The sequence below is a fragment of the Talaromyces rugulosus genome, chromosome IV, assembly GCF_013368755.1.
Source record: "Talaromyces rugulosus chromosome IV, complete sequence".
NCBI lineage: Eukaryota > Fungi > Ascomycota > Eurotiomycetes > Eurotiales > Trichocomaceae > Talaromyces > Talaromyces rugulosus.
Window position 1 is genome coordinate 2,283,102 of NC_049564.1, and position 22,199 is coordinate 2,305,300.

Sequence of the window (22,199 nt, forward strand, 5' to 3'; positions counted from 1 at the left end):
TATTATTATTATTATTATTATTATTATTATTATTTAATCAAGCTTATAATCCATATAGAGGACTACGACCAGCTTCACTTTTCACTCTCTTCAAAAACATCCGAGACCCATAAAACACCCACCGTGGTTTTGATATATGGCTAAAAGGATATGGGTCTCAGTCAGCCATTGATTTAGAAGCTAGGTTTGTAATTCTATTTCACGCCACATTATTTCTAATCGCTTGAAAATCGATAGTATCGACGTAAAGCTGCGCCGAGCTTACATGAAAACGGAATTAGCATTTGTAATCCAGCTCCCCAGAAATGCCTTCATGCATGCAGCTGCTGAAACCGCCGCATAGTTCTGCCATTTCTTGCTTTTGTGGCAGTCGGCATAGTCGCAGACCCCTTTTATTATCAAGCACGGAAGAGTGTCCCCCACACCTGCTCCTTCCATCTCGAAAGCAATCACTTTCCCTTTCCTGGCAATTTGATCTCGATCTTCTCCTGATTTCATTACAACGTCTCCCGATGCCACTAATCCAAAGTGTACCTTAGGCTCGTAAGAGGTTAGCTCGTTAGCCGCGTCGTTCGCTCCGGATTTGCTAAGCCGAACCCTTAGCACCGATTCGTCGTCGCCACAATTGAGCTGCTCGCACGTTGAACTAACGGCTTCATCGCACACTGGATCTGTTTTGTGTGAGCATGCCTCGCACAAGTCGCAGCCAAATAGTCTCTGATGCTTGTGACGGTAGCTTGAGAGAAACAACTTATCCTGACTGGCACCGGGATACAGCGATGTTCCGTCAAGAACTCGTTGCAAGATCGGTATATATCTGTTTACCTTTGCTTCAAGGTTCTTGTGGTCCCATCGGCTCTTCAATTTCGCCAGAACCGACCTAATTTCGGCGTTAGGTCTTCCTAAGCTATCCAGAATATTGTCTTTCCTCGCAAAATGGTCGGGATATTGCCTCCCGAAATCGTGGGTGATAATCCCTTCGCTGATGACAACGTCTCCCAGAAAAATATCATCACCGGCTGAAGTAGTTGGCACCCCGCCGCAGATCCCGACCACAATAGCAAGCTGGACACCTTGAAAGCTGGAACGAAGATTGGCTGCAACACTAGCAGCAGCCTCTTTTCCTATTGCTGGCATATGTGCCAAAACGACGTTGTGACGCCCGATTTTACCGGTTGAATACGCATTCTGGTCCCTTGGGGCTTTACCAAAAGTGTCCCCATCATCGTCCCATCTTTTATCAAATGCTGCTTTAACGGCGTCAGCTTCAAGCGGCAAAGCGCATAAGAGAGCAATTTTGAAATCTCCACGATGCCTTGGATGATTTGGATCTGCCTCATTGGCTAGAGAAGAGGGAGAGTTCTCATGGAAATTGCTAGCATTCGAAAGCCCTGTAAATCTTTGCTGGCGATAGTTTGAACCTGCAAGTTGAGCAAATAGTGCTGGTAAAAATGTGTCGTTATTATTTGTCAAAACTGACAGAGACCGATCGTTTGTTGGTTCTGGGAGCACACCCAGCTGGTGGAGACCCAATTCAGAATGGGCCGCTTGAAGCCGCTGGACTAAAAGGCCAGTGTTGTATCTAAGTATCGCAGCTTGCACATTGAGATCGCCTGTAAGAGAAAGATTCTCAGCTCCTGAGAGTTGATCTGATAGTATCGTGGTGGCTGTGGATGCTGTGGATGCTTGGGAATTCCGAGTTCCAGGGATCACTGAGAGAAGCTCTTTGGCATATGCCGCCGCAGTTGCTGCCGCGTATCTTTGCCACTGTTTATTCTTATGCGAATCGGCATAATCACAAATGCCCCGAATGACCAAAGATGGGAGGCGATCCATCAGTCCAGCAGCCTCCATTTCAAAACAGAGGATTCCCCACTCACTGGCGAGCTTGTCTCGAAAATTTCCACTCTTGATTACTTGGTCGCAGGACGCAATCGTTCCGTAATGAATTACTGGGTCTTTCCTAGCACGGGGAGGCCGAGCCACCAGCCAACGACGGTCACAGAGGTCACATGTGGCTTCGCCACCGATGTGCTCGTATTGAGCTTCGAAGAGTTGATCTTGCTGTTGACCGCGATTTGTAAACTCGGTAGACAAAGAGGGATGCCTAGCTACCATTTCAGACAGGTACTCTGGAATGCGACTATCATCCAACATATGGGACGACTGTAGGGAAGATAAAGCCGTCAAGATTAGAGCAGGAGGTCTGTTGGTTGTGCCAGTGCGTTGGAAACTGCCATCTTGAAGAGATTTGCCGACATCATACTGAACTACGCCGTCAAAATCGCGGCTTGGTGTACCCACTACGACATCTCCCAGTCGAATGTCAGCATTTTTACTAGGCACACCTCCTCCAATACCGACCATCAGGGCGAACCGGATTTGTATGAAGCTTGACACCATCATGATTGCCACTGTCGCCGCGGATGTCGTGCCGTATGTTCCAGATGGCAAACAGGCAATGACAATGTTGTGATCACAAATCTGTCCCAGGACATAGTTATTATTATCGTTGCCGATGTTGGGCAGTTGAGGATGGACCTGGTCCAACATAGCTGTGGCGGCAGCAAACTCTATCGGAAGGGCACAAATCCATCCGATTGTATAATCATCGTGAGAGAGCTGGATTGAAGCACTCGCCCAGCTGGAACCTTGTTCGTCTAGCTTAATCCTCTTAGACGCACGAGTTACTTGGCCATGTTCAAGTCTCTGGTTCGTCTGTTCCATCGTGTATGTAATTAATTAGCAAAGATCTGAGACTTTCCAACTCCCACGAGGTCTCTCTAATGCCGTCTATATCGATCCGTAAGTGAATATAGTCCCAGATCAAAATTGTGTTCAGTGAGAGTCTGATATTGGCAGGCTAATCCGCGGCGGATGCAGAGGAGTAAGTAGAACTGAACGACGGGAGGCTGTTTTGGCAAGTATTAGAGGGACTGCACCAGGCAGTAATATACTGCACGAGGTTATGGAAGCAGTTAAGACTTGGATGTTCTTAAGTCTCTCTGATTAAGAAGCATGTTGTGATATGCGCGGGGGTTGGGCCGCGTGTTTAGTACGGTCACACGTGGCTAAAGGTCTCTGTCAGACTTTTTACCACTACCCCAAAAAGGGAACCCTCTTGGGGATTCTTGTAAGTGGTAGTAATATCAGTTCGACAGTCTCGGCAAGAAAATAGCGATAATAACCTTAGCAAGAAGATCCAATTGACGCGAATAGCCCAGGATATCCACTAGAAATTGAGAAAGCTTGCCACACAATGTTGTACCTTTTCAAAAATATAATTTTTTGGAAATGATCCTCCATTACTTTTGCATTGTGTATTCACCACCACTCCAGCCCAAGGGTCAGTAAGCAACTAAAGCGAGTAAAAGCGTGCACTGTTTTTGCAATCAACTGTGTGGCTACGCCTCGAGATTATTTTAGTTCTCTACTACCCTCACAAAAACCACGCTTGACCGTGTTAGTAAAAGTCACAACAAGTGTTGGTGATCCTCGGAAATGCGGGGGCATCAAACCGGATGTCCCCCCAAAAGCAGCGGTGCACAAAAAAAAACACCACATGAGGCTATTGACCTAATCTTTGGGAATACTAAATTTCTATATTCAGACAGATATAATCTCACATTTAAACATCATGTCAGCCGATTATTTACTGCAGGTCTTTTCTCTCACCGGCAAGACTGCCATCTTAACCGGTGCTACTGGCGGCCTGGGGACCTCTCTAGCTCTCGCCCTGGCCAAAGCAGGCGCCTCGATTGTCTCGATCGAGATTCCCGATGACCCAAATTCTGATACCTTGAAAAAGACCATCTCAGAAGAGGCAGGTAGTTCCGTCCGCAGCTTCACATGCGATCTGGCCAGGACGGCAGATCTAAGAGCCTGCTACGCTTCTATCTGGGAGGCAGGCATCATTCCAGATATTCTAGTCAACTGTGCAGGTGTCGTTCGCCGGAATGCTTGTGAAGATGCGACAGATGACGACCTGGATCTGGTAAATCGGTAACCCAGTATTCTTATATATGCTAACGTCCAATTTAGTTAATTTCAGTAAACATGAAAGCAACTTACGCCTCGTGTCAAGAATTCGGGCGAAAACTTCTAGAATTGAATCGCCCGGGGAAAATAATCAACATTGCGTCTGTAACGGCATTCCAGGCAAACAAGTTCACCAGTGTTTATGCAGCCACTAAGGGGGCCGTTGTCCAGATGACAAAGGCATTCAGCAACGAATGGGCCAGTAAAGGCATTCAAGTCAACTGTATAAGTCCGGGGTAAGATAATAGCCTTTTGTCTTCTTGATATGCTATGAGATATTAATCTAGTTGGAATAGCTACATGATAACTCCAATGACAGCTGTTTACGCCAAAGACGAAGCTATAAACTCATCCTTGATGAGTCGAGTCCCAGCAGGACGGTGGGGTATTCCCACGGATTTAGAGCCTGCTGTGCTGTTCCTTGCATCTCCAGCAAATACATTTACTACCGGAACGTCCGTGACTGTCGACGGGGGTTATTGTGGGAAGTAATACGCGTTCGTTTATTATCTTGATCCGTTGAATTGAGGAGATTGATTATAAGGGTTTCCAGTTTGAATCAGTGTAAAATCGAGAAAAGCTTTACAGGAATATGAAACCACAGAGAAAAATTTGAAGCCGTGGGAGTCAATTTAACAGTCAACTTCCCTACAGTTTCTGCTGCTTCCATTCTCGTCCAGCAGCCTCAAGCCCGTCCTCGCCGTCAACCAAGACACACCACCCTTCGCTCCCCAGACCCCCATCCCCGCCAATAGAAGCCTCAAAGTTAGCATTCGCATAGCTGAGCACCTCGTCATCAAACGTGCCGGGTTGCAGCCACACTGCCTTGATGCCTACTTCACGGGCTTCCTTCAGCAGAGCAAGTGTCACCGGCGGCGGCGTCACAAACGAAAGTGAGGTCTCTGCTGGTTCAGGTAGAGCCTTGGGCGATGATGCCGTTGGCAATTCCCGCGCTAGCAACTTGATGCTCTGCTCGCGGGGGTTGATTGGGGTCACTGGTAGCGAATGCTGGACATACCAGGCCAGTACTATACTTTAAATTAGTATAAGGCCTTTTCTTTGACTTGGAGGAAGCTCAAGTTACGCACTTTTGTAGCCAAACTTGCGGCTGTCGTTGCTGGCGCCGGTGACGGCAAATCGCGGGGACGCAAAAAAGCGCGCAACTGCAGCTTCGGTCATTTTGTATGTGCCGGGGGATATGGATAATCAACTGCAATTGGGAAAACTAATAAGATTGCTTTTCTGTATCAAGTTTGTACAATGTTGCTGCACATGTGAGAGCGAGAAAGGCGGCGGCACCGGGAGGGGCACAGCGAATGACGTGATGGGTCGGTTGATTCAATGTTACCGAGGGACCGAACTATGAATAACATCAATACATTCAAATGCAAGTTGCCTATACAGGTGAATTATTGTGAAATATCAACTAATTTTCCCTCGGTTATCTGGGATTTTAAGTTTTAGACATAAAAATTGCATCAGATTTCAATGTCCAATGCTCAAATGTTGAATTCCATTGCCGTTTGATATATATATATGCGCTCTGTCAACTATCTTCGGAGTGTCCATTCAATCAATTGATGCTTCTGAAACAAAAATATATAGAAAGGCTGCTCGGTTGAGGTCAATAATTGGCTATGTACTATGTATCGTTGTGCATACACTTCCACTCGTCAATAAATTATGTGTCAGCTGAGCACTTATCCAGCTTTGGCGGAGGCTATTAAAAAAAATTTACGCCAAAAATTTAATTATCTTGTCTTCATAACCCACTCGCCAGCATTGAAGTCAGCTGTCAACCGGAGATTGAGAATCCAAAGTAGCTAGCTATATTAGGAAAGATGCACAGGCAAGTCGTGGCCTCGAGCTAGTCACGGAATGTTACGAAACGATGTCATTACCGATACTAGAAAGCTTTGAAATCATCAAGTAGGAATTCAGTAGGTAGTGTTGTGTCTGTGCGAGTATATACCAGTGCAATCCCTGAATTCATTCCAGAAATATCATTGATGACGAAACCCGTTGTCACGGAACGACAAAACGAGTAAAGCTTGCCATGGCGAGTTCTTAAAAAAAGCACAAACTCTCCAATCGGACTATAAAATAAAAATGATCCAAGCGCGGGCGTTATGGGCGATCGCAGCCCTAATCGCTGGGCTGAACTGAAAAGCGCGCGCAGCATCGGACCGGATTCGGCAAGGAATCGACGCCAAGTGCCCCTAAACTGCATACAGTTGACAACTCAACGTGTACTATCCCCATGCTATACTCAATAGCTTTTATAGTGGAGTTTTTTTGTTTAAGCACAGCCCTTTTTGCCTAAATCGTCAATATGCGGCGCCCCTGGGCTTGGTCCGTGGGGATCATAAATAGCTTCAGAATCCCCGTTCAACTCGTGCTCAATCCAATTGCTCCACATTTCAATCTATCAACATGCATCAATCGTGGAAAACGATTAGCCTCTTGTCGCTCTTTTCTACGGCGGCTTTGGCCGACCATCTAGGCCCGACATATCCAGCACCGATTGACTTTTCGAGCAAGCACAGCAAAATTCCAGCCGCATGGAAGAACCTGACAACCCTCTTCGACGGTTATTTGAAACATCATGTCAATAATTCGCTGACGGCACCGTTGGCCGGCGTGGAAAACATCACTTTTTCTACCTCGCTATTTTCTATTCATGACCCGCGCGCCACAGAACTTCAGTATCACTACACCAGTCCCGAAATCGCAACCTCCAAAAATGGCACCAACAAGGTCGATGCCAATAGTATCTACCGCATAGCGAGCGTCAGTAAGCTGTTTACTGTCTACACCGGCATGGTCACCCTGACCGAGGAAGAATGGCACACACCACTCACTAAGCTCAACCCTGCCCTCGCCAAATACGCAGCAGTAGCGGACGAGGATCCTACATGGCTCATTCAATTTGACAAGATCACCCCCTGGGCTCTGGCATCTCAAAGTTCCGGTATTCCAACTCAGGGCGGCCCCTTGAATGATATTCTATGGGCGTTTCTCACGCAACAAAGCACTGTCAACCCTGTTACAGAGTATGGATTTCCCCCGGAAAATATTTCTAGCCTAGGACCTTGCTACGGTGGACTGGTGGAAGCCATTGCGGAGTGCCACGATTCCACTTTTGTCGAATCGAATGCCCTTCGACCCCCTGCCTTTCTACCTTGGTCGACCCCGATGTACGCTGATAACAATTACGAGGTTCTCGGGGCCCTGCTGTCTAATATTACTGGCAAGCCGCTCGCGGATGTCTACGAAAGCGCTCTATTTAGCCCGCTGAACCTAACCTCGACCTTCTACTCCCCGCCAACAAAGAAGGCCGACCAAGCTCGTTCTGTCGTCGCTGGTATTCCAGAAGTTGGATTCTACCTGGATATCCCATATACCACCCCGTCTGGTGGTCTGCTATCAACCCTTACCGATTTGACTAAGTTTGCTACCTCCATTTTGAACAATACACTGCTATCCGCTAGCGTAACACGCAAATGGATGAAGCCTCAAACGCACACAGCCAGCCTCAGTTACTCTATTGGTGCCCCCTGGGAGATTGTTCGCTACGTCAGCCCGACCACTGGCAAGGTGACTGACATCTATACGAAATTGGGCGATTCCGGCAACTATGGTTCCATTACAGCCCTGATTCCAGACTACGACGCTGGCTTCACCCTTCTAGCAGCATGCTCAAATGTTGCAGTGCGTAGCTTGCAGACCAACGTGATCCTTGACTATATCACGTCGGCTGTACTACCAGCCTTGGAGGCCCAAGCTGCTTTGGAGGCTGCGCAAAACTATGTGGGCACCTATCGCTCCACACAGCCCAAGGTCAACTCATCTATAACCATCGGCATTGACGAATCCTCAGTGCCCACCAACAACTTTGGCTTGAGTCTTACAGAATGGATCTCCAACGGAACAGACGTCTTGGCCTCGGATCTTTTCAGCGGCGCAAAGCCTCGGCTTTTGTTGAGCATTCCAAAGCAGACACCGCAGGGCGAGAGTGGTGCGGTTGCCTTCCAGGCCAGTACGTTTGCGCAGACGTATAGCTACCTCACACCCGGTGCAGCAAAACGGGGTACTGTCGGCCCGTTCTCGGGCCAGTATCTGACCAATTTGGACTTTTGGAGTGTCGACGGTGATTACTATGGTGGCAACGGTTATCGCGAGTTTGTCTTTGCTGTCAATGGGGATGGGAAAGCCGAGTCTGTTACCCCTGTAGCGACGAGGTCCAGGTTGGAGAAGAAATAGATCAATTGATGTATCTTTAATTTTCACATGTATTCACTATTAAACATAGAAGCTATGATAATGACTAAAAAAACTGCTCATCCTTAAGTCTCAAGTTGTAACTAAGAGACTTGCAGAAGTAATAGTACCCAAACAATGGAATAAATACTTCGGTTCGGAAGAAATAAAAACCCGGGCAGTTACGTAGTTGGTCCCTGCGCGATCGGCGCTAGCGTGGACCGCGGCTTATCTTATCGGGTTTGTTTCGTTTGTTCGTTTGTTCGTTTGACCTTGCAACTCACCGATCAGTAACCACGATTTGGTTTGGAATTGCAGTTAGTTTCCTCATGACACGCTATCCATCATTATTCACGAGGTAAAATGCCTCCCTTCATACCCGTCAAACGATCGCTATCTCCTGAATCCGGCCAGCAGGCAGCTCCGCCTGCCAAACGCCAGTCTACCAAACGGCAAAAAGTGACCAACCCTTTAGAAAGCGCAGCTTCGTCCTCGAGTGAGGAAGACCAAAGCGAGCCAGAATGGGAGGATGTCAATAATGGAGCCCCGAAATCAAATCAAAATGGCGATGACGATGATGACGACGAGGACGACGAGGGAGATGAGGATGAGATTGACTGGGAAGATGCCATGGCTTCGACAGCAACTGTCACTACCACTCCAGGTGGGACCCTGGCTCCGATTGGAGATCTTGAATTGACCCTGGATGCACTGGGGGATGTGCAAGAGCCGACTCTTCTCGATACAAAGAAAGGACCGTCCAAGATCGAGCGCGCAATTAGGCTGAATACCCATCGTCTGCACGTCCAGTGTCTGCTCTTCCACAATGCCCTTCGAAATGCGTGGATAAACGATTCAAAGACCCACGACATACTACGCAATCAGCTACCGGAAGGGATCAAAAAGGAGGTACAGAGATGGCGTGTCGCCTCTGGTTTGGAAGCCCCGCCGCAAGATACAAAGACCAAGACCAAGGGTGATAGGAAGGGAAAGAAGAGACAGACACAATCTTCTACAAAAGACTGGGGTGATTCGGCGGAACGCTTGGAACCCGGTCAGCCGGATATGAGCCATGGTGATCCAATCCTTCAGCTACTACGAATACTAGCTGCATACTGGGGAAAGAATTTCAAAATCACAGCCCCGGGGCTCCGCAAACACGGTTACCGCAGTGCCAAAAACGTGGAACAAATACTGGCATCCTACAAGAATGCAGAAATTGATCCGACGTTGCATGGGGAACGAGTTCCCAACAGGGATGAGTTTCGTGCGTTAGCGGACAAACGCCAGGGGTCTCGTGATGTGGCTGCACAGTTATTTACTGCCCTTCTGCGCGCCCTAGGTATCGAAGCCCGGCTTGTTTCGAACCTGCAGCCCCTGGGATTTGGCTGGAGCAAGGCTGAAGTTAACACCTCTGACCTTCTGAAACAAGAATCCAAGGCACAGAAAGACACGACTGACAGTAATGAGGAGAGCGAGGGTGATAGGGAAGAGGAAACTACATCCAGGAAGCGTACCTCAAAAGGGAAAGGTTATGACCGTGATCTCCCATTCCCAGTCTACTGGACAGAGGCTGTGTCGCCTGTGACTCACCATGTCATTCCCGTGGACGCTATGGTTCTGGCTAATCAAGTGGCTGCAACACCCGAGATGGTTGCTGCCTTTGAACCTCGAGGCGCCCGAGCTGATAAGGCGAAGCAGGTCATTGCCTACGTTGTTGCACATTCGTCCGACGGCACAGCCAAGGATGTGACGACACGCTATCTCAAACGACAGACGTGGCCTGGAAAAACAAAAGGGTACCGTCTACCACCAGAGAAACTCCTTGGGAGGTTTGCTAAAGGTGGCCCCGTTTTTAAATTCGACTATGACTGGTTCAAAATGACGATGAAGGGCTATGAACGCCCCGCAAATAAGCGTACAGTTGCCGATGACATCGAAGATGCCAAGGACCTCGTTTCAAATCAGCCGGAAAAGAAGGCCGTTAAGAAGGAAGGAGACACTTTACAAAGCTTGAAGGCATCTACCGAGTTCGTTCTAGAGCGTTTTCTCCGCCGTGAGGAAGCACTACGACCCGGCGCTCAAGTCGTACGAAAATTCTCTTCGGGGAAAGGTGCCAAAGCCAAGGAAGAGGACGTGTACCGCCGTTCTGACGTATTGAGGTGCCTGTCCGCGGAAAGCTGGCACAAGGAGGGCCGTCGACCGAAAATAGGCGAAGCGCCACTGAAGCGAGTCCCCATTCGCGCTGTTACTTTGATGAGGAAACGAGAAGTGGACGAACTTCATCGTCAGACAGGTCAAAAACCACTACAAGGGCTGTATGCTCAAGACCAGACGGAGTACATTATCCCGCCACCGATTCAAAATGGAGTAATTCCCAAGAATGGATATGGGAACATTGACTGTTTCGTCCCGAGTATGGTACCTCGTGGTGCAGTTCATATCCCGTTCCGAGGAACAGTGCGTATATGCAAAAAGCTGGGAATCGATTTTGCCGAGGCTGTGGCTGGGTTTGAGTTTGGCAGTAAAATGGCCGTTCCAGTCATTGAGGGCGTCGTCGTCGCCGAAGAGAACGGCGATTTGTTGAAGGACGCTTGGCGAGCAGATCAAGAGGTCCGGCGCGAAAAAGAGCGACTGGCCCAGGAAAAGCGTATCCTACAAACATGGCGCAAGTTTTTGATGGGCTTGCGAATCACGGAGCGTGTTCGTGCAGAGTATGGTGACGATGGGGACGCGGAAATTGACAATCCGTTTCAACGCAGGGGTCAGAACATCCAGCCGGCTGAGGCTTCAGAAACTGTTCAGCAGGCACACGACCACGAAGAATCAGATGAAGACCATCATGACGATGCTGATAACGTCGATCAGGGCGGTGGATTCTTGCTGCCTGGGGAAGATGACGGGGAAGACAATCTCATTTTCGATCACGGGGAGAATTCCACTCGACAGTCTGTCATCGTACCCAACTATCACGAGTCTGAGATGAGTGGAGTTGAAGTTTCCGGTGACAATGCAGAGGAAGACGAAGAAGAAGAAGAAGAGGAAGAGGTCTATAAGCCAGCCCCTCGTACCAGTGGTCGTAGACGTAGACGTGGAGGGTGAATCTTTTGGTCAACATTCTTCAATAGATCTGTGTAGACGTCTATTATTAGATATCTTTCGATCTTCCAACGTGAATACGAAAACAATGATTATGTATAAAGCTGGTTCTGATACCGTATACCTTCTCGAATGTTCCCCAATGCGGTATAGCGCATACTTGTACCCTTCATGCCTCTTACGTCAACTGCTCCATCTCTCCCAACATCAATAATCACCACAGCTTCCTCCACAACAAGCTCTCGAGCATGGCCGTTCTTTCCAAGGCGCCGATTCACTTTGGGCCTTTTCTCGTGACCTCGCAGGTAAATCAATTGATATTACACAAACCCATCATCCCATCCATATTTTAAACAAGCTTGGCGGTTTTTTTCTATATGCTAGCTAACCATGGCAACCAACCTGCTCACGGCCGAAACGATATTATAGGTCTTTTACATAACACCTTTAAGCTTCGCCCTCGTCAACCTCAAACCAATCTTACCAGGTCACGTCCTCGTCTCCCCGCGCCGTCGCGTGCCGCGCGTCTCAGAGCTCACCGTCGACGAAACCGCAGACTTGTTTCTCACAGTGCGCAAAGTCGGGCGCATGATTGAGCGCGTGTTTGGCGCGTCGAGTCTGAATATCGCGATTCAGGATGGTGTAGATGCGGGACAGAGCGTGGCGCATGTGCACACGCACATTATTCCGCGCCGAAAAGCAGATTTGGATCATAAGGGTGGCACGGATGCGATTTATGGCATGTTGGATGGGGAGGAAGGGGATATGAGCAGGATACAGAGGCAGTTGCTCAAGGTAGCTGATGATGAAACAGTATCAGACAAAGAGACAAAGAGGAGGACGGATTTTCCGGCTGTAGACAACGAGGCGCGTACGCCGAGGAGTGATGAGGACATGGAACGAGAGGCGCAGATGCTGGCCAAAGAGATGGAACAGGAAAACGATGACTGATTGATAAATGAAATATTGGAGTTTTTTCTCTACTTGTACGTATTCGCAGGCCAGATACTCGTACATTATCATGCATTATGTTGTCGCGTCACCGCGTCCATACTATCTAATCTATACAAAATCCTGCAAAGCCACCCAAACGCCTCGCCCTCGTCTAGTGCCGTGGCATTGAAAACGAATAATCTCCGAGCCCGAAATTTCTCAAAATGCACCCCGCGGGTAATTCCGCAATCAAGATCACGCACTGGACGTGTTGTTGTTGTTCCAAGTATGCCTTCTCTCCTTCATGATAGCCTCAGCCCACTCCTTGACCTCAGGTAACGTGATGCGGCTAGCGACATGCGAAAACTCGGACAAATCCTTGCCATGCTCCCGTTCGTATTCAACCATTTGCAGGAGCAGCTCAATCTTGTCAACGTCGTGGACAAACTGAGCCTCGGGGGTTTCATTGTCCTCGTATTCTTGGAATATGCGCCGAATCTCGCCGCCGGAAAGGGCGCCACCGGGGACACCGCGTAGCAGTGTTGTTTCGATATAGTCCATTGTTGCAGCCTCACGCCGCGCCTTTTCGGGCTTGGTTACCGACGTGTCAACGGGTGTGATATCGCCGACCAAGGATTCGGCCATGTCGTGGACGAGGGCCATCTTTGTACAGTGCGCGATATTGAGTTTTGAGGAAAGCGATGGAGGTGCGAGCATGGTAATGATAGACATGCGATACATGTGGTCAGAGATCGATTCGGCGTGGTCGAGACCAAACCGGCGCCACCCTTCGCGCTTGGTGGTCTTGAGGCGTTCCAGGAGGTGGAAAAAGGGAATGGGAGAGGTGCTATTCTCCTCGATGGGGTGTGGCAGAGTGGAGAGAACTTGTGGTCTGTCAGCCTAGTTCAAATAACTATATTGAGGATGCGAAAAGAATGTTTACCTGACCAAGGAGTCCAGTCTCCTTGCTGGGAGGTCTCGCTGGAACCCATTGCGACAGATGCAAAGATGAATATCGCTGCAAAAAACAAAATACGGTGTAATATTAACCGACGCGAGATAGCGGGCGTCAAAAGAGCGGAAGGGCCTGAGGAGTAATACAAACGACAGGAATGGAGGATGATGATGATTATTTATGGAGGGGCAGAGCCAATTGATACGGCAAAAGTGGGGCCGGCGATAGGCGCAACAAACACAACAAACAAGCGCGCGGTCTGTTGTTGTCGTCCTGCAGATCGACAAGTTCACCGCTAGGTCCCCTGCTTGCTTGCTCTCACGGTCTTTTTTGTTTTTGTTTTATATTCGCTGTCAGTTGGCAGGCGACTGCAGGTGCAGCACGCTGTAACCATCTCTTTTCCCATGCAAGCACCACCCCGTGCACCAGCTCCGCAATGGTCCACGCCGCCTCCCGTCATCGTCTTCCTACGCAATGTTCACCTCCTGCAACTTGACCAACAGCCAGACTGGCCAGGCTTGTCTAGCTCGCTATTTTCCGGGGGACAGAAAGCTCAATTGCAGCGGGTCAAAGGCGTAGAGTGGGCCTTGTATCACCTCTTCTTATTATGGGATCCGGCCGAAACGAAGAATGTAGTCTAATCTTACCTGGCTGCCACGTTTCTTGTGCTTTTGAATTGCTAATCCAACTCAGAAACTGCGTCCCTTTTTCCCTCCATTGGAACCCTTGCAATCGGTCAATTTACGCGCAGCTTTGTTTCGAGCTCTATCCGACCTGAAGAAGAATGGAGACCTGGGGAGAGAGGCAATTGTGCGGAAGACCATGCTGGATGACTGCAGAGGAGCCAAATTCGAGGAAGTTTTGGCGGTCTTTTCAACCGCGGTGCTGCGGAAACTTGTGTCTCAAGATTCGGTAGAACCTGGTTTGAAACTAGCCTTTGCCAAAGGGATATCTCAACGTGAACTTGATCGGCTCGTTCCGTTGGCGTTGGCGCACCATTCAACCCTACAAAGCACGAAGCGAAATAGATCCGGGATTCGAGAGAACCATGGCCTGTTTTCGAAGCTACTTGATGCAAAGTCGGACAAGCTCGCGAGTCGTTCAAAGAAGAAACTGCAACTGCCGGATGAAGTACCCCATGCGGAGCAATTGGAGCAAGAAGTCAAAGCCAATTGGTTTGGCAGCCAGGGCTGGGCGGATACGTTGTTGAATGGGGGGTCCACTATTGAGACGGACGCTTTCTTGGAATTGCCATTTGAGAAAGCATGGTCACGAGCCAAAAGGGGCAACATCAATGACTTGGCCAAGCCATCGCACCCCGATTTGTTGCAAGATTTGGATGCTCGTCTCGCCAATGCGCGACACCGCCTGCAACTTATGAAGGAATTCAAAACAACGATGCGCAGAATTGAGACGGAGAGCGGGATGCGAGAGTCAACGCAAGCTCATAAGCAAGACCAAGGAATTGTTTTCAAAGAACATCTGACCATAACCGTGGCGAACATGTCAAAAGTTGCTCAGGAACCAATCGATACGCCATTCTTCGTGGATGAACACCAAGCCATTATATCTTCGATGCAAGAAGGTCTAGCAAAAATAAATGGCGGCAGGGCAAAGAAAACCAAGCGGAACACTCGTCCTCGCTCGCCGGAGAGACCACTTGGGAAAAAGTCTTTTGGTAATTTCCAGACGCTGTCACCTATTCCAGATAGCGAGAGATATAGCCGGTCCCCGTCTCCCAGCATTCAAGTGACGGCTCCAGGAAATGTGCCGCGTCCAGTTACTCCTGATGCTTATGAACACGAAGAAGACAAGCTCGCACGGCCATCACCTGATTCCGATGATATTCCTGCAGAGAATTCTTTCGAAAATGCAGCTACCGCGGCCGAAAGCCCAAACTCGGAGGTGGAACCGGATCTACCAGCCCTTCCAAGTGACAAATTTGACCATCGACAGTCTTCACTTCTCGAGAGAACAAGACAATCCATGTCCCTACTACCTCCGCAAACCACAACTCGATCACGGCAATCTCTATCTTCACGGCGGCAGACACGCCAGTCACAGGTTTTCCCTATCAACCAATTCGAGACACCGCCAAAGGAACAACGATACACCCCGTCGCAGTCCGGCGCATCTACACCGCGAGACGAAATTTTCCCAGACGAGGCGGACTATGCAAGCGTTTTCAAAAGCCGGCCTCGTGTTGTGCAGAGTCCGTTAATGTCTCCTGCTGTTCATGTTGGCTTGGATGGTAGGCAAGGGGTGTATGATGAGGACGAGGGAAGCGCCTTAGATCTAGTAGGCGACGGTTCGCCGTTGGCGATGAGGATGAGATGAAGGAGGTGAAATGAAATGTACGAGATACGATGACGACTGCATTCATGCATAGCTTAGTGTTTTCTTATTAATTGGTTCTTTTCGTGGTCTCATTCCTTTAGTAACGCGTCTCGTAATAAGCGGCCAAAATCAAGACTGCTCTTCCATAAATGACTTGAAACTCCGTTCCCAAAGCTCCGTGCTTTGTCCAAGATCGCGACCTATAATCACAATTTTACAGTGATCAGGCGCCTCGTCATCATCCTGCTGGCGTTCACGGTTGGCCGAGTCTCTGATTTCGAACACGTCTCTCACGGCCTGAATCACTTTGAAGGACCCATCGGTCAAAGCCAGGATTCCCTTTAGACGATGAATCTCGAATTGAGGAACTTCTGTCTCTTCTCCAGCAGCAACAGGTAGGATGCTCTCCCACAAAACAGATCTCAGCCATTCGTCAACGCGCGGTATCTGTTCAGGTCCTATTTTCGGGTGAGTCAGTGCAATAGTGGATATCTTAGGGTCAATGTGAGCGTGGCCCTTTTCTTGGAAATTCAGCTTTCCAAGCTGGTCGTACGCGTGCAGATCGAGCACAACACCTTCAATCTGTGGTGTGCGGCTGTGGTCGGTGGTGTGGATTTTGGCAGCGCCGTTGATGGAGGTTATTCGTTGACGGACAGCATCGAGTTCGGTCGGCGTGATCAGGTCAAGTTTGTTCAGGACTATCACGTCTGCGTGTGATATTTGCAGATGGGCCATTGATAGCGCTGGGCCTGTATGGTCTTCGTGTCCGTCATGGCTGGTTTCTTCAGGGGCCGGTTCGTCTAGTAACCGCAGAATATTCTTTGCGTCTACGAGTGTTACGATGCCGTCAAGGTAGATCGAGCTTCCCAGGCCGTCATCGACCCAGAATAGAGGCGCGATGTTGCCAGGGTCTGCGAGCCCGGTGGTTTCGAGCAGGATATAGTCAAAAGTGCCGCTGCGGTCCATCAGCGATTCAATCGCCTGGACGCCAGAGTCTCTGCATCAACGTTAGCTTTTTGTTTTATTAAAAAAAACCACAAGAGAAGAAAGTACTTGACAGAACAGCATATACAGCCATTGCCGACGTCGAGCCATTCGGTAACTTCTTGGCCACCTTGGTTGACGGTCAAGGACTTTTCAATGTCGGTTGCTAGACATAACGTCATGAGTGACCGCTAGACACTGCGACTACGCTTGGTTCACATACAGTCTCCGAATTCTAAGATTGCATTAGATTGGAAGCACCCAGGAATTTGACGGAGGGCATACAGACCGTTCATAATCACGGCGATTTTCTTGCCATGCTTCTCCGTCAGGATATAGTTCAGCAAGGTCGTTTTGCCAGCGCCCAAGTAGCCTGGTCGGGGGTCAGTCAGCCCCGGTATGAAATGGGATAGAGACTGCAGGTGCGCAGAGAGAAGGAGCCAGAGAGAAAGAGCCTTCCTTACCAGTGACCAGCGTGATGGGCACTCGAGCGGCCGCTTCTTCCTGCGACTCTCGCCGGCTTTCCTCTGGCAATGCCGTCACGTCGACCAGCTCTGGCGGTGCATCGTCGTCATCCATTTTGCGTGCGCTGAGCCAGGGAAATAGGAAAAACTAGTTGGAACAAAACAGCTAGAGAAGTCTTTTTTCTATTCAAATTCACTTGAGAACTTGAAGGCAGACACCAGGCCTCGTCGAGTCGACATAGCAGACGAGCGCCGACGGAAAGCGGGCAACAGCCCGGAACGGACAGGACGTTAGGGCTTAGGGCACTGCGGCTCAGGCGCCAAGACTAAGGCACCCGCTCAGGCGCTCAGGCACCAAGGCAGCAATGGACTTTGTGCTGTTCGACTACGACGGGCCGCCGGAGCTTCACGACCTGCCCGACTTCGACGCCGACTGGGACGACAACACCTGGGTTTTCAGCACCAGCCCTCCTCTGATCCACCCGACCACGCCTCCGCTGCTCCCGCTGTCGGCCAGGACTTCAGCTTCGCTCTTGAAGGCTCCCGCGACCACCTCCATCTCGCGGAAAATGGCTGCTGCTACTGCAGCGGCCGTGTCGCCCTCGAGCTCTCCGCGCCTCCCCAGCCCCCCGCCGTTCCCAGAAGTCCAGATCGGACCTCAATCGCCAACTGTGGGCGACAAGGCTGCTGGCGACAAACTGTTCGCGCCCCTTCCAGAGACTGAAGATGGCTCGACGAGGAGGATTCGGCCGGGGACCAAGGCTGCGGATATGGCTTCTGGACTGCCCTTGATTCCGTTGTCACAGGTGAGTCGTGAAAATTTTTTGTTGTTTGTGTCATTTTAACTAACGATAAGCGTGAATCCCCTAGCTTGACTCTCCATTCCAGCTCCAGGAACACTTGAAAGCTCTATACCATAACTACACAATGCCCAGCGAGTCCGACACGATCCAACCCATTACCCGTGATGTCGCAGTCTCCCTTGCCCATCCGCCCGATGGCGTTGAGCGGTCTCTGTGGTTGTACGAGCTGTGCCGCTTCTTGACGATGAAGGTGAACAATTTGATCATCGCGTTTTTCGCAGAAAACCCGCCTTGCTCGGCCGAATCGTGTCCCGAAATGCGCGCGTCCGAATGGCAGTATCTTTGCGCCGTGCACGACCCCCCGAAACCCTGCTGCGCCATTGATTACTGCTGCCACACGATCGACTGGGCGACCAACATCTTGACGTCTCCCAAATATTTCCCGAGCCGTCTCACTCTCGGCTCTGACGCTGCCGGCGGCCCACAGGCGAGCATGCGCTATCTGACAAACATCTTCCGTCGACTGTACCGGATATTTGCGCACGCCTGGTTTCAGCATAGGGATGTTTTCCGCCAGGTCGAGAATACAGATGGTCTCTACGTGTTCTTCAAAACCGTGTGCGACGTGTATGAGTTGATTCCGCACGACAATTACACGATTCCCGGCGAAGCCGAGCAGTCGGATGGAGAGGGCGACAACGACAACGAAATCCCGGCTTCTGCTGAGCCGCCATCGGCGGTTTTACCTGGAGACAATCGCAGAATCTCGGTTTTGCGAAAAGATCAAAATGGCGTGTCGCATCCTCATTTTGCAATCGAACTTGGTGAACCACAAACACCGGCAAACATCAGTGCTGCGGCAACGACACGGCGACACAAGCACAGTCCTTCGACGGGGTCTAGTGTGACGACTATTGCAGAAGCCCTGGAGGAAAACCATGAGGCGGCTGCCAAGGAGCCATCATTATTCAAGGTTGAGGAAAACAAAGAAGTCGAATCAAAACCAGCAGCGGATAGCGAGGTGGTTACGGAAGCGACGAAGGAAGAGACGAACGAACACAATTCTACGCCAGATGAGCAGTCTGCGGAGAAGGTGGAAGATGCTGAGCCGGTAGCCAAAGCCGAGGAGCCTGAAGAGAAAGCAACACAGTTGGAAGCAGAAGAACCCAACGCTTCGTCTTCAGCAGATTCAGAGCTCGGTGAACCTGGCGCTTCAGAAAATAATGAGACCGAGGAAAAGGCAGAGGCTGAGACTAAGACTGAGACTGAGACTGAGACTCCCGTCGAAGAGGAAACATCCAACACCGAAACAGTGGAAGATATACCCGCTGATACACCGGCTCAACCTAAAGCACCACCCGCAGCAGACCAGGAAACAGTCGAACCTCCACAGACATCGGCAGAAACATCTACCAAGATTTCGGTAGAAGAAAAGCACGCAGAAGACGATGAATGAACAACATTCACGATATCATGACTGCACTTTTGTTTTTCGCGTGACATACATAACGTAGCTTCGGCTTCGATTGATTACTAATTAATTTTCAGATCACTGTATTCTACTACTATCTATTTTTTTTTATGTTTTTTTTTATTGTTTTCGTCTTGGATGTGTGTGCTTTGGCTGGGGATAGGATGACAAGCAGGATGGGCTGTCCGGTATTTCGGCCATGGGATATATGATATTGGTCTTCATCAGCGCTTTTTTTTTGTTGTTTACATTATTTTCGTGTAAATTTATCTTACTGGGTAATGTTGAATGTTGAATATTGGATGCGCATTCATCAGGTTCAAAATCTTAAATCTATCTTGTTGAGAATCATCAACTCATATCGAAATCGGCTTGCAACATAATAATATTATTAGCATTGGTCGAATCGTCCTAACTTGCTTGCATATAGCACCTGTGCAGCGAGCTGCATAAATTCAAAATGGTTTCTGGAAGTATTGACTCAACCGGTGCATATTTTCGGAGAATTGCATATTATTAAACCCCATCCAAGACTCGTGCAGATGCATCATCATATCCCATCAGTAACCATATGTAACTAGCCTATTAAAAAAAATCCCCTGCAAATCAATACACTAGTGCAGAGAGGGTGCAGAGTATGAAAAAGCCCTAATTACTAACCAACTAGGCTGAACGATAATGCCCAAGGATGAGGTGAAGCGAACGCGGCTCCGCCTCGGGCATCAAACAGCTAGCAACATTAACTTGAGGCTGGCTGGCAGTGCATGGTGCTACTAGCGGTTAGTGGTAAGGCTGTATGCAAACACGTAGCCCTATGGTTATGATGATGACATTTGTTAGTCTTTTTTTTTTTTTTTTTTTAAAATCATTTCTTCTCAAGTGCATGTGTGCATGAGTGCCTGTGATTCGAGCGTATGTAGAGGCTCTGTTTATGCATGCATTTCAAAAAGGCAATATGTATTGCAACATTGAAATCGCAAGAGCGTTGATAAAATTAAACTAAAATGATAATTTAATCACCAGCAGACTCTCTACACTACTAGCAAACTACCAAAAAAAACCAAAAAAAAAAATCGGACCAAAGCTCTTTCCTAAACAAGAAAATCTTCAGCCTCCACTATGCACTTAGCCCTAATCAATCATACGTCCAAGTATCTACCTATCAAACTAATTCCATGCAACTAAGCTTTCGTCGCAAATATCATTTTCTTGCCTTGCAATCAAAAAGCCCCAACTTTTTTGTGTGTCTGGTGCTACTGCATCCTACTGCATCAAGCCGAAATAGTAATTAATACCGTGCTATCGGGTCCAGATGTCATTGGTAGCTGACGTGCAGACGACTCGACAATTGGAAGCATCACTTTTAGGAGATTGCCCGGGGATTTTTCTGGGTGTTTGGCTTTTTGGGACTTGTGCATGTATTTTTATCAGACCGTAGACAGAGAGAGTATGGCCTTTTGACTAGTTGCTGACGACTTGATAAAGATGCATCTGACATCCCATCATTCATTCACTGTTATATAAATGATGAAAAAAAGCACTCTGGAAACAATTTCCCATTCAAGACTGGCGGCAATCGTAGTTAACAATAATAATAAGTCGGCGCTTCTTTTAGAATCCTTTTTTTGTCTGTGCCATTTGCATGAACCGTTGACGTAGTAATGCAGCTGCAGGTGTTTAATTCTCCTGCAATATAGGATACATGGATCGGGAACCGGGCCGGTGGGAAGCCGGAATACGTACCATATTTCTTATTCCCATGCATCCCCAATAGATAGTAACCTGACTCAATAATACTTTCATTCATATAATATATGTTCATACATACTTCCGCATCGATTCTAGCGCGACCCGCCCACGGGAAAAAAAAAAAGCATGGAAGCCCCTCCCGCGCCGGGCCGAGGCCGAGTCCGTTCCAGTCATTTAAATTTTTTTGACATTTACCATCAAGATTTCCTTTATCATTTATATTAAACTCCGTACTACTTACTACTAGAGTAGATAGTACCGATCCAAAACCGGTTTACAATTTTGTGAACCACCGACATCGGTCTGCAAAACCTCACAAGTGCGGGGCTTTTAGAGATCATAGCATGGTACTAGGCATTTTAGGTCTTTTAGGTCTTTTAGGTCTTTACAACAACCAGTCCCGTTGTCGCGATGCACAGCGCAGCCCATATTAAGGGTGTCCCGGTCAATTGGAGCCACGCATGAGACTAAAGCAACACGTTGCATCCCCGACCAACTGTGAGTGCGAGGCAGAAAAAGCGAAGAAAAGAAAGAAAAAACCCCGATCTGGTAATTCAACCCGGGGTGAGAAATTTGAAGATGAAAAACGGTGAGCAAAAGAGAAGAATACTCTGTACGTGGTACGAAGTAAAAGCCAAGGACAATGAGCAACGGAGTACAAAGGTAATTACCGGTAAGACAGCAGAGGGGGAAAAAAAAGATAAATGAGTCGGGCGAAATAGGGACCGGGGTGACGGTCAGCGTTTCTTTGTTGGCTTACAGGCAGCAGGGTTCATTTATCGTTTTTCTAGGGTTGTTCTGCGGATTCGCCGAGCTGTGCAAGGGGCGTACATGTAATGACGCCGTTGAGGTTGCATGCCATCTCTCGGGTGTATGGAATTAATATAATACATGTAATCAATCAAGATTAATATCGAGGGTGAAGAAGAGCAACCACAAAACTAGCCGAGCTAGGACAATGCCCGAGGCCTGTCACCCATTAATAATAATAATGATAAAAAATAAGATTGCGCGAACTGTGTGTTCACTCTTGACTAGTATCACTACTGCTGCTCAATCACACTGGCCACGTAGATGCGAGGATCACTGTCCGCATGCATAAGTTT

At 48.7% G+C, this 22,199-nt stretch overlaps 10 protein-coding genes across 10 annotated transcripts; 6 read left to right on the forward strand and 4 right to left on the reverse strand.

Moving 5' to 3' along the window:
- Positions 1-261: 261 nt before the first annotated feature.
- Positions 262-2,727, reverse strand: TRUGW13939_07601 (uncharacterized protein; the record flags this gene model as incomplete). Its single annotated transcript, XM_035490740.1, has 1 exon — positions 262-2,727. The coding sequence occupies one exon, from the start codon at positions 2,725-2,727 to the stop codon at positions 262-264; it is 2,466 nt and encodes an 821-aa protein (XP_035346633.1).
- A 910-nt stretch (positions 2,728-3,637) lies between these two features.
- Positions 3,638-4,530, forward strand: TRUGW13939_07602 (uncharacterized protein; the record flags this gene model as incomplete). Its single annotated transcript, XM_035490741.1, has 3 exons — positions 3,638-3,994; positions 4,042-4,274; positions 4,335-4,530. The coding sequence occupies 3 exons, from the start codon at positions 3,638-3,640 to the stop codon at positions 4,528-4,530; spliced, it is 786 nt and encodes a 261-aa protein (XP_035346634.1).
- Positions 4,531-4,686: 156 nt separating this feature from the next.
- On the reverse strand, positions 4,687-5,217 carry TRUGW13939_07603 (uncharacterized protein; the record flags this gene model as incomplete). The annotated part of the gene is made up of 2 exons (XM_035490742.1): positions 4,687-5,066; positions 5,127-5,217. The coding sequence occupies 2 exons, from the start codon at positions 5,215-5,217 to the stop codon at positions 4,687-4,689; spliced, it is 471 nt and encodes a 156-aa protein (XP_035346635.1).
- A 1,254-nt stretch (positions 5,218-6,471) lies between these two features.
- Positions 6,472-8,301, forward strand: TRUGW13939_07604 (uncharacterized protein; the record flags this gene model as incomplete). Its single annotated transcript, XM_035490743.1, has 1 exon — positions 6,472-8,301. One exon carries the CDS (start codon positions 6,472-6,474, stop codon positions 8,299-8,301), a length of 1,830 nt encoding a protein of 609 aa, XP_035346636.1.
- A 360-nt stretch (positions 8,302-8,661) lies between these two features.
- Positions 8,662-11,400, forward strand: TRUGW13939_07605 (uncharacterized protein; the record flags this gene model as incomplete). Its single annotated transcript, XM_035490744.1, has 1 exon — positions 8,662-11,400. One exon carries the CDS (start codon positions 8,662-8,664, stop codon positions 11,398-11,400), a length of 2,739 nt encoding a protein of 912 aa, XP_035346637.1.
- Positions 11,401-11,645: 245 nt separating this feature from the next.
- On the forward strand, positions 11,646-12,348 carry TRUGW13939_07606 (uncharacterized protein; the record flags this gene model as incomplete). Its single annotated transcript, XM_035490745.1, has 2 exons — positions 11,646-11,702; positions 11,827-12,348. The coding sequence occupies 2 exons, from the start codon at positions 11,646-11,648 to the stop codon at positions 12,346-12,348; spliced, it is 579 nt and encodes a 192-aa protein (XP_035346638.1).
- Positions 12,349-12,585: 237 nt separating this feature from the next.
- On the reverse strand, positions 12,586-13,322 carry TRUGW13939_07607 (uncharacterized protein; the record flags this gene model as incomplete). Its single annotated transcript, XM_035490746.1, has 2 exons — positions 12,586-13,214; positions 13,274-13,322. The coding sequence occupies 2 exons, from the start codon at positions 13,320-13,322 to the stop codon at positions 12,586-12,588; spliced, it is 678 nt and encodes a 225-aa protein (XP_035346639.1).
- Positions 13,323-13,689: 367 nt separating this feature from the next.
- Positions 13,690-15,622, forward strand: TRUGW13939_07608 (uncharacterized protein; the record flags this gene model as incomplete). The annotated part of the gene is made up of 2 exons (XM_035490747.1): positions 13,690-13,917; positions 13,979-15,622. 2 exons carry the CDS (start codon positions 13,690-13,692, stop codon positions 15,620-15,622), a joined length of 1,872 nt encoding a protein of 623 aa, XP_035346640.1.
- A 129-nt stretch (positions 15,623-15,751) lies between these two features.
- TRUGW13939_07609 (uncharacterized protein) lies at positions 15,752-17,185 on the reverse strand (the record flags this gene model as incomplete). Its single annotated transcript, XM_035490748.1, has 4 exons — positions 15,752-16,619; positions 16,676-16,772; positions 16,830-16,979; positions 17,071-17,185. The coding sequence occupies 4 exons, from the start codon at positions 17,183-17,185 to the stop codon at positions 15,752-15,754; spliced, it is 1,230 nt and encodes a 409-aa protein (XP_035346641.1).
- A 250-nt stretch (positions 17,186-17,435) lies between these two features.
- Positions 17,436-19,329, forward strand: TRUGW13939_07610 (uncharacterized protein; the record flags this gene model as incomplete). Its single annotated transcript, XM_035490749.1, has 2 exons — positions 17,436-17,876; positions 17,941-19,329. 2 exons carry the CDS (start codon positions 17,436-17,438, stop codon positions 19,327-19,329), a joined length of 1,830 nt encoding a protein of 609 aa, XP_035346642.1.
- Between the last annotated feature and the right edge of the window lie 2,870 nt (positions 19,330-22,199).